Source organism: Procambarus clarkii, chromosome 31 (genome assembly GCF_040958095.1).
Source record: "Procambarus clarkii isolate CNS0578487 chromosome 31, FALCON_Pclarkii_2.0, whole genome shotgun sequence".
Classification (NCBI taxonomy): Eukaryota; Metazoa; Arthropoda; class Malacostraca; order Decapoda; family Cambaridae; genus Procambarus; species Procambarus clarkii.
Window position 1 is genome coordinate 10,038,023 of NC_091180.1, and position 16,479 is coordinate 10,054,501.

The 16,479-nt window shown below is 44.7% G+C and overlaps 1 protein-coding gene across 1 annotated transcript; it reads right to left on the minus strand.

The window, feature by feature from the left end:
• Nucleotides 1-238: 238 nt before the first annotated feature.
• LOC138370134 (prophage side tail fiber protein homolog StfR-like) lies at nucleotides 239-12,323 on the minus strand. Its single transcript, XM_069334124.1, has 2 exons — nucleotides 11,529-12,323; nucleotides 239-466 (listed from the first exon to the last, which is right to left on the minus strand). The coding sequence occupies exons 1-2, from the start codon at nucleotides 12,321-12,323 to the stop codon at nucleotides 239-241; spliced, it is 1,023 nt and encodes a 340-aa protein (XP_069190225.1).
• Between the last annotated feature and the right edge of the window lie 4,156 nt (nucleotides 12,324-16,479).

Below are 16,479 nucleotides of genomic sequence, written 5' to 3' on the forward strand. Positions count from 1 at the left end.
ATCAAGTGATCTGATGTTCCCATCACTGATATATAAGAAAAAAGTTAAAAAATTAAATAAGAAAATGAAAAATAAGAATATATGCTATACCCACAATATGAACGGTATGGTAAACAACACAGCTCAATTTCAACGCAATTCACACAAAATAATTAAATCAAAATGAAAATATATCAAATTCTATGAAAATTCCATTTACCAATACAATCAGAAACATTGAAATGTAATTGTAACATATTTAGTAACTGTTAAGAACCAGTAGAGTAACTGTTGCTTCACCTGCTGGCAGCGCTGCAGCTGCTGCTGCTGCTTCAGCTGCTGCTGCTTCACCTGCTGCCAGTGCTGCTGTTTCACCTGCAGCTAGTGCTGCTGCTTCACCTGCTGCCAGTGCTGCTGCTTCACCTGCTGCCAGTACTGCTGCTACTGCTGCTTCACCTGCTGATCTTATTGTGCAGGAGGTGTCCTCCTGCACAATAAGATCAGAAAACTCAGAAACTCAGAGATGAGAGAGAGAGAGAGAGAGAGAGAGAGAGAGAGAGAGAGAGAGAGAGAGAGAGAGAGAGAGAGAGAGAGAGAGAGAGAGAGAGAGAGAGAGAGAGAGACAGAGAGAGAGAGACAGAGAGAGAGAGAGAGAGAGAGAGAGAGAGAGAGAGAGAGAGAGAGAGAGAGAGGGGGGGGAGAGAGAGAGAGGGGAGAGAGAGAGAGAGAGAGAGAGAGAGAGAGAGAGAGAGAGAGAGAGAGAGAGAGAGAGAGAGAGAGAGAGAGAGAGAGAGAGAGAGAGAGAGAGAGAGAGAGAGAGAGAGAGAGAGGGGGGGGAGAGAGAGAGAGAGAGAGAGAGAGAGAGAGGGGGGGGGAGAGAGAGAGAGAGAGAGAGAGAGAGAGAGAGAGAGAGAGAGAGAGAGAGAGAGAGAGAGAGAGAGAGAGAGAGAGAGAGAGAGAGAGAGAGAGAGAGAGAGAGAGAGAGAGAGATGGAATTTAAAGGATGGAATGTATTCGACACGCGTGCTGGCCGCGTGTCGGATACATAATATTGTCAAATGGCTGTCGATCGAGCGCCATAAATGCTTGAAGGAGGTGTTAAACAGCCGTTAAACAAACATGAAACAAGAATCAAACGGGCATAAAACGAGCATCAACCACGCGTCACACAGACGGCTAACACGCAATAAACAGCTCCTTGTTCTCATATCCCAGCTCCTTGTTCTCATATCCCAGCTCCTTGTTTTTCCCTATCCCAGCTCCTTGTTTTTCCCTATCCCAGCTCCTTGTTTTTTCCTATCCCAGCTCCTTGTTTGTTCCTATCCCAGCTCCTTGTTTGTTCCTATCCCAGCTCCTTGTCCCTCATATCCCAGCTCCTTGTCCTCATATCACAGCTCCTTGTCCTCATATCCCAGCTCCTTGTCCTCATATCCCAGCTCCTTGTCCTCATATCCCAGCTCCTTGTTCTCATATCTCAGCTCCTTGTCCTCATATCCCAGCTCCTTGTCCTCATATCCCAGCTCCTTGTCCTCATATCCCAGCTCCTTGTCCCTCATATCCCATCTCCTTGTTTTTTCTTATCCCAGCTCCTAGTCAATCCTATCTCAGCTCCTTGTCCTCATATCTCAGCTCCTTGTCCTCATATCCCAGCTCTTTGTCTTCATATCCCCACTTTGTCACATATGCCAGCTCCTTGTCCTCATATCCCCACTTAGTCTGTCGCATATCCCTTCTAAGTCTTAAATAATTATACTGTCTTAGAACTTTTTCCTCCTAATTAGCTTATCGTTCTAGAAGTTGTGACAGTAAAGCGTTGGTGTTCGGCTGTTTCAAAAGCTAGGGGCAGGGCCTCGTCACATAATAGAAAAAAAAAGAGAAAATCTGGAGCTTTCGTCTGTGGTAAGGTAATGGGAAGACACACAAAACACAAGTAAATTAACAATGAAATTTTAATTACTTTAGTAAAACAAGACATGAATAAAGTTAAGCACATAAAATATGAAAGACAAGTCAACAAACAAAATAATATGAATAATCACTGGCAAATGAAAAGTTACGTTAAGGCAAGTGAGTTACAGCGATAGCAAAATAAAATATTAGTGATGCTGGAATATTGGCTTCGAGCTGCCACCTCCCTTAGTACACGAAAGCCAAGCCTTAGTCTACCAGCGAGAGATGTCAACTGCTTGGAGCACTGAGATATTCTGACGATATTAGCGCACTGCAGCCCAGACGTCAACTTGTGGCGGAGGCGGAGGGCAGGTGCGACGGGACACCAGCCAATCAGCGACAGGCAGGCAAAGGATGAGCAGTTTGCTGGTTACGGTGGCTGGTAGCAGGTGACACTGTGTGCTGGGTACGATTTGCTCTCTGGGCAAAACGTTTGGCGATACTTGGTGGACGTATCTTCTATAGCATCTTGTATATTGACGTACTTGTGTAGGGAAGAGCAGGCTCAATATCTCTTGAAAGAGATTATCGTCACAAAGTACATACTAACAAGGCTAGTTTTTAACAATTAGGATCCAGTCCTGTTTAATTTGGGATCCAGTCTAGTTTAATGAGTTGCACTTGAATCGTGGCACTGAATCCTTCTATGATATGATTCGATAGGATAGAACAGAATATGATCTTTAGACCATGACTCGAATTAATATTATTCAACCAAGAATTATTTTTTTAACTTTACTGGTTATGTCGAGGGACTCTGGCAGTTGTTTGGAGTTTTCTTCTTGTTTGATTCGTGTTTAACACCTGTTTCGTTGCACTTAAATGCCTGTTGACAAAAAGATAATGAACGTTCGGACCATACCAAGTATCTGTTGGGTTCCTGTTAAACTTCTGTTTTGTTCCTGTCATTCGCCTCTTCAATTCGTGTTAGACGTCTGTCTGACATCTGGTTGATGCTTGTTTTAAACCTGTTTGTTTCCTGTTTCATGCTTGTATAATATTCATACAAGGTTATCCATTCGTCGAATTAATGTTATCGACGTGTAATTAATGCTATCAGCGTTGAATCAACGCTATCAACGATAAATTAATGCTATCGATGTTGAATTGACGCTATCGACGTTTAATTAACGACATCAACGTTGAATTAACAACATTGACTTTGAATTAATGCTATCGACGTTGAATTAACACTATCGACGTTGAATTAACACTAGTGACGTCGAATTAACACTAGTGACGTCGAATTAACACTAGTGACGTCGAATTAACACTAGTGACGTCGAATTAACACTAGTGACATCGAATTAACACTAGTGACGTCGAATTAACACTAGTGACGTTGAATTAACACTAGTGACGTCGAATTAACACTAGTGACGTCGAATTAACACTAGTGACGTCGAATTAACACTAGTGACGTTGAATTAACACTAGTGACGTCGAATTAACACTAGTGACGTCGAATTAACACTAGTGACGTCGAATTAACACTAGTGACGTTGAATTAACACTAGTGACGTCGAATTAACACTAGTGACGTTGAATTAACACTAGTGACGTTGAATTAACGCTATCGACGTTGAATCAACGCTATCGACGTTGAATTAACGCTATCGACGTTGAATCAACGTTATCGACGTTGAATTAACGCTATCGACGTTGAATTAACGCTATCGACGTTGAACTAACACTATTGGCGTTGAACTAACGCTATCGACGTTTAATTATTCTAACGACGTTGAATTAACGACATTGACGTTAAATTAACGTTGAATTAATGCTATCAACGTTGAATTAATGCTATCGACATTGAATTAACGCTATCGACGTTTAATTAATGGTATCGAAGTTGAATTAATGTTATCAACGTTAAATTAACGCCATCGAAGTTGGCGGTAACGCGTTGGTGTTCGGCTGTTTAAGGCTAGGGGTATGGCCTCGTCACATAGTTATAAAAAAAATAGAAAAAACTGGAACTTCGTCTGTGGTAAGGTAAGGAGAAGACACACAAAACACAAGTAAACTTTAACAATGAAATTTTAATTACGTTAATTAAATCAAAACATGAATAAAATGCACAAACAAATTCTTATAATAAAATCAATGAATTAAAATAATAAGAATAATTAGATGACACAATGAAAAGTTACGTTAAGGCAAAATAACAAGAAGTGCAATACAAAAGTAAAAATGGGAGGTGCTGGAATATTGGCTTAAAGCCACCACTTCTCTCAGTACACGCTAGAGTCTAGCTGGGAGGAGTGGTGACAACGAGAGCACTGAACATTCTGAAGTCCGAGGTTGGGGCGACCCCAGACATCAAGTAGTATGGGGGGGCGAGTGCAGGTGCAGCCAGACCGGCGACCAATCAGCGGAGCCGGCAGCGATCAACATGTAGTTTGGTGGTTTGGGTCCGAACAGGTGGCTGGCTGCATACGTTTTGCTCACCCTGGCAAGCCTTGCTGGTGTTGTTGTCATTGTTGGACATGTCGTCCATAGTCGTTTTATATAACCACAACGACGTAATTGTGGAGGGAAGAGCAGGCTCAATCTCTTGAAGGAGATTATCGTCACAACTCTCCCCCGAAGCCTGCGGTTCTGGAAGAAGTACGTCGTTATGTGGTGGAGTAATGGATGGAGTCGCTTCTACTTCATAAACTCTGGAGAGATCAGGGCTAAGATGTTGTCAGACTCTTGGTATAGCGTGTCTCCAGGTTGAATTTCTGCAGTTAGCAAGCCCATAGTAGAAGACGTTGAGATGAGAAGGGGGCGTGCTGCAGGAGGTGTAGGGTGGTGTGGTCCGTGTTGATGGTGGACCGAGCACTTTTCAGGGGTGGAGTGAAGTGCTGAAGCTTCAGGATGAGGAAGAGTAGCTCCTTGCCAATTGTTCCGTCGTTCCTTGTAGCAGTAGTCGCTGACAGGTGTATTCTTCTCGCCTCGTTGCTGCATCACGACACCACCATCGTCGGTACCATTGGCGTCGACATGGAGGATGAAGGGCTTATCTGACGAGGTGAGAGTGGAATTAGAAGAGGGCATAGGAGCACGATTATTATCCTGAAAGCATTTGGGAAGATCATTAAGGATTTCGGAATTAGAAAGCGCCGACTCCTTGTCAGTGCTTTCGGGAGAAGAAGCTGGGAAGGTCTCACTGTGGATGTAGGGTTCTGTGAATGTGGAATAGTTAGTCAAGACAGTGGGAGGAGTACCATTATATTGCTTCAGGAGGTTGACGTGGCACAGCTGGGTCTTCCGCCGCCTATCTGGAGTCTCTATGACGTAAGTGTTGTTGCTTCTGCACTCTTTGACGCAGTAGGGTCCTGAAAATTTGTTTTGTAAAGGTGAACCTGGGATAGGGAAATAGGCAAGGACGAAGTCTCCCGGCTTGAATTTTCTTACTTTGCTGGTCTGGTCGTAATGAGTCTTCATTCTCACCTGGGCTTTCAATAGATTATCATGGGCAAAGCGGTGGACTCTCTCTAGAATGTGTTGAAGGTTTTGAAGAAACTGGGGCACATTCTGATGCTCACTGAAGGTGGCATCTCTGAGAGAGTCTTTGAAAGCCTTAAGGGGAGTACGGCACTTACGGCCGTAGAGCATCTCATAAGGAGATACTCCTAGGGACTCATTGGGGAGACTTCTGAAATACACATTATTAGGTCAATCTGCTTATCCCAATCCTTTGAGGTTTCACTACAAAACTTTTTCAAGAGTGCTTTGATGGTCTGATGACTACGTTCAAGAGAACCCTGTGAAGCAGGATGATAGGGGCTGGACAATACCTGTTTGATGTTGAACTCCTCCAGTGTCCTTTTGAAGAGATCACTGGTGAAGTTGGTGCCACAGTCACTTTGAATCTCCCTCGGAAATCCGTATTGAGTGAAGATCTTCAATAGATGTTTGATAACCGTAGCAGCCGTGATGTTCTTCACTGGAACTGCTATGGGAAATCTGGTGGTAGGACACAGGATGGTTAGGATGTAGGCGTTACCTGAACTGGTCCGAGGTAAAGGACCAACACAGTCTATTATGAGTCTGTGGAAAGGTTCCGCAGGCACCTGTATGGGAATCAGTGGTGCTCTGGGAATGGAGAGGTTCGGTTTGCCTGCCATCTGACATGTATGACACTGTTTTACGTACTGTTTGACGTTATTTACCATACCTGGCCAGTAGTAGTCTTGACGAATCCCATGGTAAGTCTTGTTGAAGCCGTAGTGGGAGAATGCTCCGTGGGCCAGGTGTAGAATAGTGGGCCGCAGGCTGGTGGGAATCACAAGTTGTTCGATGTTGGCCCAATCGTCCTCCTCCTTCAGTTTACTGGGTCTATATCTGCGGTAGAGCAAGTCGTTCTCTAGGAAGAACCCAGGAATACTGTCGGGTTGAGTCTCAGCCTGGAAAAACAATGGTGTTAAAGTAAGATCTTCCCTCTGCAACTTACGGAACTCCAACTTGGTCAGATGCGGGGGGAGTTTCTGAGGGTCTTGAGGGACAGCGGTAGCAGTAGAGTCAGCTGGCTGTGGACGTGCGGCTTGTGCACGGGTGGTCACGAGAACCGGAGGAGAAACTTCATCACTCTCTTGAACCTCTGCTGGAACATACTCAAGAATAGGGTTCATTGGCACAGAGTTACACACCTGGGGTTTGTCCATGACGATCAGGTTGGTCGGTTGCAGGTCTTCTGCCAAGTCGTTGCCTAGGAGAAGTTGCACTCCAGGCATGGGAAAAGGCTTTTCCCTGACGGCGACTTGGACTTCTCTGTTCACGTAGGGACAATCCAGGTGGACTCTGGCGAGAGGGTATGGAGTGGTAGCAGTGAGGTCAGTGATGAAGACTGTTTCCCCGGTGTAGACTATGTTGGGCACAGCCGACTTCAAGATGATCGATTGTAGAGCCGCTGTGTCCCTCAAGATCTTCAATTTGAAACGTCCCTCCGGATTTGAACCGTTGGCAGAGACAGTTCCAGTATACAGGTGGTTACTGAAAAGAGAAAGATCATTAACATTAACACCAACATTCATCACAGGCTTACCGGACTTAGGAGGAGTTGGTTTGGGTCTTTGTTGGTCAGTGGTTCCCTTGTATTGAGACTTACCACACTTGTCTATGGTATGTCCATAGAGTCTACAATACTTGCAGTACAGTTGTGAACCAGCTTGATCGGGGCTCACCTTCTCGTAACTGTACCACGACTTCTTACTGGAGGATGGTTCAGGTGTCAGCCGGTGGATGAGGCTGTAAGTGTCAGCCGACTTAGCACACTTCAGGTAGTCGGTTTCTTCTTTATCTGCTAAGTAGAGGCGGACAGGAGGCGGCACACGTCTGAAGAATTCTTCAACAAGCATCAGGTTGACGAGTTCTGTAAAAGTAGAGACATGTGCTGCTTCTAGCCATTTCATGAAATACCTCCGTTTCGTGTTAGCAAACTCGAGGAAGGTAGTGGTACTTGCCTTCAGGTGGTCACGGAATTTCCTTCTATAACTTTCAGTGGAAAGTAGGTAGGCGTCCAACACTGCTTGTTTCAGAGTGTAGTAGTCATTCTCAGACGCCAAAGTACTGAGTGTGACTGCAGCTCTACCTGTAAGATGGACTCTGAGAAGTGTGGCCCATTGGTCGACAGGCCAACTGAGTTGATTAGCAAGGGTTTCAAAGGTGGTGAAAAACACATCAACTTCTGCTTCTACAAAGGATGGCATTAACTTACTGCATGTGATATATTAAACTGACGGGAAGATTGGCAGTAGCTTGCTGGCGTTGAGTGAAGTGTGAAGTTTCCAAGGCGATTTCGCGTTGACGACACTCTAGAGCCAGAGTCGCTTGTTGCTTGTCATGTTCGCGTTGTATTTCCAACTCGCGTTGTTTTGTTTCAAGCTTGTACTCTCTCACGTTCATGGAGCAAGGCGACCTCACGTTCGTGGAGGGCGAGTCCACGTTCGTGTTTCTTCTCTCCTCAAGGCAGCTTCGCGTTCTTGTTCTTCCCTTCGTATGGCAGCTGCTTCTCTTTGCTGCTCACGTTCAATCTTGGCCAGCTCTAGTTTAAGTTTCATCGTTGCCAAGTCAGTTTCTCTGCAATATAGTAAGTTTCATGAGTTTCAGAGTCTATCTTACCTTGCTCTAAATAGTAATCCAGCAACAGGTTGTGTAGGTCATTTTTGTTGGCTTGGTAGGGAACTTCTAGTTGATACTCATGTGCAAGAGTTTGTAATTCAGTCCTCTTGGCACGACTTAAAGTCCCTATTTCACCTGCTGGATTTGCACGGAAAGTTTGGAGACGAAACATTGTGAAATTAGCAAATAAAGGTACACGAATATTCAATAGCGAAATGTCAGAAACAGGACAACGTGGCAACTGGTACCTATCCTGTGTGATCTTTAACAATTAAAGTTAAGTAAAAGATGTTAAATGATTAAATTAAATCAAGGGCGCAGGAAATCTTGTACCGGTACTCATGTAAGAGAATAAGGGCAAGAAAATCCTACTAACAAATGAAACAGAGTTTCGAAAACAAATGAAAGTTAAATGCTTCAAAAGTAAAATTGGTAGTCCAAGGATGTAGGCATACCTTGCCAAGTCTCTATAGGACATAAAAGCAAGTTTTTCCTACTGAATTTAATATGATACTTACAGAATTAGCGAACTTTTGTGCTCTGAAAAAATAAGCTAATTCCCTACCGTTGTATGTATCATCATCTCTGACTGACGTGTAGGGGTGCGAGGTGTCAACTGGTGACGAGAACTGCCTGCTGAGGTCCCAATTCAGCAACTAAAGTTCGAGCTAGAGGAACTATGGCCCTCTTTGTCCTCCTACAGTCAGATTGCAGAAGATTGGGTACTCTTGACCCGGGGCAGACCACAGTACCAGGGTACCAATATGATGATCTGTCAGAATGAGAAATATTCAAGGGACATAGATGGTAAACACGAGTAATAACAAGGAGGGAGAGATGACCAATTAAGAGTATGACTGCGGCCTACAGTCACCACGTAATCCAAAGTTGTCTCACCTTCACTATATGTTACTCTCGTAATGCACAATACACCGCACCTTATAAAAAATGAAATTGAATGAAAAATAGTAAAGCTACGTTAACAAAGTTAAATACGCTTACCATAAATTACCACTTGGCACCAGTACCTGAGTGAAGCTCCTAGGACAGGCCCCCATATAACTTGTGACGGTAACGCGTTGGTGTTCGGCTGTTTAAGGCTAGGGGTATGGCCCTCGTCACATAGTTATAAAAAAAATAGAAAAAACTGGACTTCGTCTGTGGTAAGGTAAGGAGAAGACACACAAAACACAAGTAAACTTTAACAATGAAATTTTAATTACGTTAATTAAATCAAAACATGAATAAAATGCACAAACAAATTCTTATAATAAAATCAATGAATTAAATAATAAGAATAATTAGATGACACAATGAAAAGTTACGTTAAGGCAAAATAACAAGAAGTGCAATACAAAAGTAAAAATGGGAGGTGCTGGAATATTGGCTTAAAGCCACCACTTCTCTCAGTACACGCTAGAGTCTAGCTGGGAGGAGTGGTGACAACGAGAGCACTGACCATTCTGAAGTCCGAGGTTGGGGCGACCCCAGACATCAAGTAGTATGGGGGGGGCGAGTGCAGGTGCAGCCAGACCGGCGACCAATCAGCGGAGCCGGCAGCGATCAACATGTAGTTTGGTGGTTTGGGTCCGAACAGGTGGCTGGCTGCATACGTTTTGCTCACCCTGGCAAGCCTTGCTGGTGTTGTTGTCATTGTTGGACATGTCGTCCATAGTCGTTTTATATAACCACAACGACGTAATTGTGGAGGGAAGAGCAGGCTCAATCTCTTGAAGGAGATTATCGTCACACAACGCTAATGCTGGAAAAACCGACACCATTTACTAACATTTAATACAATAGGCAGATAATCTTGCTGCTAATTTACCACCAATAAATTAAATATATCATATCATTGTCATATGTTGGTATTAAATTCTTCCCTTAATAATGGGAAACATTCTTAATACAACAGTTTTTCGACTGTAAACATCATAAAAACATTTCTCTTGAACCAACTTCATTAACAGTACTAAAACAACATAAATGTAGGACCTCTTTTTCTCTTCTTGACGACATCTGGACAAGACAGCTGAGGCGTCAGTGGGAGGAGAGTCAGTAGCAGTCGCTATTTGAGGCGTCAGTGGGAGGAGAGTCAGTAGCAGTCGCTATTTGAGGCGTCAGTGGGAGGAGAGCCAGTAGCAGTCGCTATTTGAGGCGTCAGTGGGAGGAGAGTCAGTAGCAGTCGCTATTTGAGGCGTCAGTGGGAGGAGAGCCAGTAGCAGTCGCTATTTGAGGCGTCAGTGGGAGGAGAGCCAGTAGCAGTCGCTATTTGAGGCGTCAGTGGGAGGAGAGCCAGTAGCAGTCGCTATTTGAGGCGTCAGTGGGAGGAGAGTCAGTAGCAGTCGCTATTATAATTTTAACACCACAACTTTCGCTGGAGCTCCGGATGCTCCACAAATTTTCCCTTTGTAATGGGTTGTAAAGTGCTCCCCTCATCGACACAATTCGTCGTCAACAATCAAGGGAAGTATCCTAATTCCGAAACCTTTTATCTTTCATTCCTGATCAATGAAATGTAGGCATATTAAGGCAAACCGGTTAGGACGCAAGTACAAAACAAACGAGGTAATTATTAATTAAACCTCATTTAATTAATCATTACAATATTCCCCCCTGATATAGCTGTCATATTCGGTTCCTATCATTATTGTGTGTGCCGTTTGACAGGTGAAATTGAAGTTTTTTTTTTTATTTATTTTTACATGCGTACATGCGAATAAATACAATAAAACAAAAACAAACAGAACACAAACAAATTACAAAAGCACAAAACACAGAAATACAAATTCACTAATTACCGGCCTGAAGGGCCGACAACAAAAACACAACAATGAGCATAAACACAATGCAACACAGTACAAAATTAACAATACAATACAGTAGGGTAATGTAAGCGTTACATGTTAGCGTGCGTACAAGGACAGTAACACGAGAACAAACACAAAACACAAAGTACACAAAATCACAAAAGTACAAAATTACAAACATGCAAATTACAGCCTGAAGGGCCGACAACAAAAACAATAAGCACAACAGTACAAGTACAAAGAACTTAAACCCGTGCCCAACAACCCAACCATTGAAACAACACAACAGCCTACTGGCCCCAGATACCACACGGAGAGGCATGAACACATAACTACAGTAAAAATAAATGAAACACAAAAATTAACACAAAACTAATGGAAAATATCATCGGCAAACACTACAGCTGGAACAAAAACAGGCAGGGCCACACATGCAGCCCGAAGGGTAGCAACAACCACACAACGAGCACGGAGCACACAAGAACCGGGGAAACAAACCCGGCCCACTCCCACACCCGCAGGCAACCGCACCCCACACCCACACACACAAGCAGACATAACACCACAGCACATAGCACACACACACACACACAAAAAAAAAAAACACTCGAAGGGAGAAAACACCTCAATGGGAGATGAGGGCGCCAGTAGGAAGGGCAATCAGGACCCCATTAACCTCACAGTCCCCTGCGAAGGCGCACCAGAGCCCTCCACAGAGAAGGCAACAGGAACAGTAGGCGCATCATCTGGCAACCTTGCAGCGGAGGGCGCCACAGGAACGTCGGCAACCACACTCTTCGTAGACTTCGCAAACTTCATAGTCAGCGCATCTCGTCCAATACCTTCCACACCAGTGGACATCACCCACTGAGCATCCTCAACCGTCATTGGGGCTTCACTGCCCCCAGAGGGAGCCTCGGGAGCAACAGACCCCAGCAGGCCACCAGAGGGAGGAGCAGGAGGAGGGGCGTACGCCACAGCAGCCCCAGGCGTAGACCCCCCTCGCTTGACGGGAGGACCTGTGTCCGTGGAACGTGTCCGTGCCTCCCGCTTCCGACGGGGCTGATCCGACGCCGCGACCGGGGAAGGCCCTCTAGAGCCACGAGAGGAACGCAGGACCACTGGAGCAGCAGCAACCACGTCGGATGCACGGCCACCAGACGAGGGAGCAACACCACACTGAGGACCCGCAGGATCGCCACTCCCATCTACACACGACGGAGCAGCTGCTATAGGCGTACCCGACTCCACGTCAGTAACAGTTAAATCAAGATGAACCTCCGCAGTGATTACGAACACAGGAAGCGAGGCCGCCGCATCAGACACCAACGGGCCAAGTAGGCCAAACTGCTGAATAGCCGGAGTAGGATCAATCAAATCAGAAGGCACAATCGACGGGGAGGGGTCGCGGGGGACAATCACGGCCTCCGCCACACCTGACTTGGCCCCCCCAACCCCCAAGGGGGGGCAAATCATCCTCCTGAAAGAGGGCTGGCTCCCACACCCGAAAAGCAGTGCAACCGGCCGCAAGATGCCCTCGCAATCCACACCTAAAACAGGGGCGAGGTTAATCCTCATAGAATACCCGCATGTTAAAGTCGTAGAACTTGACCTGAGAATGAATATCACGTGTCAAGCGCATGCCAAGGGTTTGCACATTGGTCCTCAAGCCCGACAGACGGCCTGAGCGGAGACTAGTTATACGGTGAGTGAACACATTACCGTACCGAGAGAAGCAGGTGCGAAGGACCTCCTCGGGAAAGTCCAAGGGAACTCCATGGATGCTGACAAACGTCGGCGCCACACACCAGTCCGACACCTCCACAGTACCAGCAGAGCCTGGGAGCTGGAGAGAACGCCCAGCAAAATCCCTCACGAAGCGCTGATATGGACCAGGGGCAGAGAACTTGACCACCACACGCCTGTCAGAGATCTTCTCAAGGCCGTAAATAATGTGCAGATCCACCCGTAAAACATCCAAAAGCGTCACTTCCACCAACGCCCAATCAGCAGCCGCCGAGAACTCCAATCCTGTGGAATCCACCCTCCGAATCCGGGTTCGAATCCTTCTGGGGTGTTGAGTTTTCAGTTGCATATTGGCTTAAGGACCATTCAAGCTTGTTCGCAAATTATTATTAAATAAATAAATATAAATCCCATGAGTCATTTTCCCCACGGCTAACGACGTTGAATTAACGCTAACGACATTGAATCAACGTTATTGACTTTGAATCAACACTATTGACGTTGAATCAACGCCATTGACGTTGAATGAAAGTCGATAAAATGCATGAAATCTGTTTTAACACTATGGACAATCAAACCCACATTTAATAATTCACAGGAGTCTAAACTTGGAAATAGTAACCAAACCTTCTTCAAACGACTGTGGGAAGCGACATCCTCCATGGGGGAACGATGGGGGGGGGGGGGGACCCCCCCTCTCCTCGTCCACAACCAACCTAATATGACACATAGCCTAATGGGAGTTGTCCTTGAGCCAGTGGACTGGCCGGTCAGGCTGTGCCTCACGTCCTATCTGAAACAGGCTTAGTCCTAAGAACTTGCCTTTACTGTGCCTAATAGATCAGCTGCAGCGGTACTAAGTCTTCAACGCCCTGACTACGAACTGTGGGATGGCTAGATTGGCCAGAAATTAAGGCAGACGTTACTTGTGTGGCGGTATCTGAGCTCACCGTGAGGACCAGTGTGAAACCACTGGGTCGTCGTCTTTAGTACCTGGCCCCAGATTCCCCTCATGCGTAAAATAGTCCTTATGCCCTCCTTCCCGCACGTCGTGGTTAATGTGTGCAAATGGTATATTTATATGAGGTGGGTAATAGTGTGCTGGCCTGGACGAGTAGTGGACCCCCTGGGCATCTGCCCTGCGCTGTGCCTCGTGACCCGTTGTCTTGGCAACCAGGCACACCAATCTACCTTAAGCTGAGCTTGATAATCCAAAGGATCTCCAAGCAATGGAACCTGAGTCCATTGGCGAGGAATATGTTGATGCTCGAAGTGTGTTGCAATCAAACGATGAAATAGAATTAAATGTAAATTTGGATAACGACTGTGAGTGGCAACTGCAACAATCACGGAAAGCGAGAAGAAATTCTAAACGTGAAGACTCTGTTCATGGGGAGGAGATCATTGGCGATGCTGACAGGAACACCGGAAACCATGTGAAGAATGTGGAGGTGAGCGGTGGTGGGCCCCACACAGCAAGGGGATCACCCAGCACTTGCTCCCCGAGCTCACTATGTATGCCTGGCATTCCCAGCTGGAACAACCACCCACGCTAAGCTGATAGGGTTCGAACAACTTTATAATGACTTTTCCAAAACATAACTCGATTTAGTCCGACCTAGAGTAACATTATTCTACATCTATGTGTCACGTAAGCAAGAAGATATCATCACTCAACTGGTTGACGGTGAGACTGGTAATATCGTTTTCACCAGAGAAGACGTCATCAATCGCCCTACAAAATTTAAGAAATATCTTGTTACCAGTTTTCCCAAAGAGTTTCCAGTTGATAGAGCTTCTAATCTTGAAGGGGGTCTACAAGGCAAGGCGAATATATAAGGGCGGTAAACCTCTCAACAGGATCATCATTGTCTGGAAAAGCAACAAGCCTCCCCCTCAACAACACACCTTCTTTGGACGTTTCATCCCATCAAGTTCTACCAGATCTTGGGTGTCCTCTCATGTTGTCTGTTATAATGGCAACGGTACTCATTATGTTTGCAAGTACTGTCGACGTGACCCCTGTGTGTGGGCTCTGTGCTCAAAACCACGATACAAGGCTGTGTCCTCTCAGGGATCCCCTATCCTTGAGGACGGAGAGGAAGCCTCTCCTCTGGTCAGGAAGTGTCCCTGGTGTTTGCCTGAAGGCGTAAATGTTTGGCATGGTGACTGCGCTCGACGCCCAGTCTTCCCTAACATGAGCAGGAAGCCAGTGGCGTCTGGTCCAGCAGCAGGAGGCACCCAGCAAGACGCTCCTCATGTCACCTCTAGTAAGCAGTTTCCACACATCGAATTAAAGCAAACAAACAGAGATACAGAAGAAATTGACTGGTTAAAAAAGAAATTTATTGAATTGGAAAGTAAAATAAAAACATTAGAGAAGAATCTGCCCGTCTATAGTGAAGTCAATCATGCTAGCGATAGTGATAAAGTAAATTCTCCCAGCACCAGTAGTGCAACCCGTTCTCGCAAATTTAATAAGTCAGTATTGACTTATTAAATATGTGCATAGGTGACATACTTAACATAATAGTTTCCCTTGAAAAGCTTCATGGAAAATACCGACCTTACCTAACCTACTTAGTATGTTAAGATAAGCATCTTATTGCTTCGTAATTACAATTATTACCTAACCTATACCTATAATAGGTTAAGTAACAATTGTAATTACGAAGAAATAAGATGCTTATTTTAACATACTAAGTAGGTTAGGTAAGGTCGGTGTTTTCTATGAAGCTTTTCAAGGGAAACTATTATGTTTAGTATGTCACCTATGCACGCAACTAATAAGTCAATATTGACTTATTAAATTTGCGAGAACGGGTTGCAGTGTACCAAAACAAAGACACGAGTGTGCTCCCCTGAGGTCATAGCGACACGCAACACAAACCATAGACCATTGCTGACCAAACCACACACTAGAAAGTGAGAGGACGACGACGTTTCCCATTCCCATTCATAGACCATTCTATGCCTCAGTGTATTGCCACAGCGATCTCTACAATAACAACGGGAGTACCATAGTATCCGACTTGTATTATGTCTAGCTTTAGAAGGCCTGATAATCTTAGATAGTAACTTTTCGGTTAAGCTATGGGCGAAGCCCAAAAATAAGGTAAGCAGAGTCTTTGCACATCATGACACTTTATTTCACATGTCACACCTGTAGTTTATATGTTTGTGCTATTTTTACAGCCCATTCATTTGACAGGTACTCTAGTGACCATGAGACATCAGTTTAGCTGGCCACCTTCATAACCTGTGATGCTTCCAAGCACGGGCTGCCTCACAGACGCCTTTACAGAGCCAACCACCATTTTTCAGCATTACCAGACACCTTAACATGGCCCAGGACCTGGACCATATGTGCCATACCTTAATTTGATGTTTAAGGTCCAACTCTCTCATTCAACCATATCAGCTGAGGATCTCCTTTAAGTTATACTAACATATTTATAATACTGTAGTTTGTTATTAACCACCATATGTGGTATAATTTATATAAAATTAACAGTATATGTACATGGCTTATTTATCACCACCAATTGTGGGATAAGCTGTGTACATTTATCAACACCCACTACGTGTTCAGGTGAAACCTGGCAGGCTGAATCTTAATAAAATACAGTCCACTTGGAATTATAGTCCAGTATTACTAATTAAACAAAAAAGTTATAAAGTAAATATAATATAACAAAATAAATATTCAAAATAAAAAACATATTAATGCCTGTTAGGATTACCCTACAATTATACACCCATCTGTGTAAAACAAATGTATAACACTGAAACTATGAGATGTATAACACTAAAAGCTATTGACAGTCATCTTCAAAATCTCAAACCAACTAAATCCTATGCCTTTACTGATGGTTCTGTGCAATTA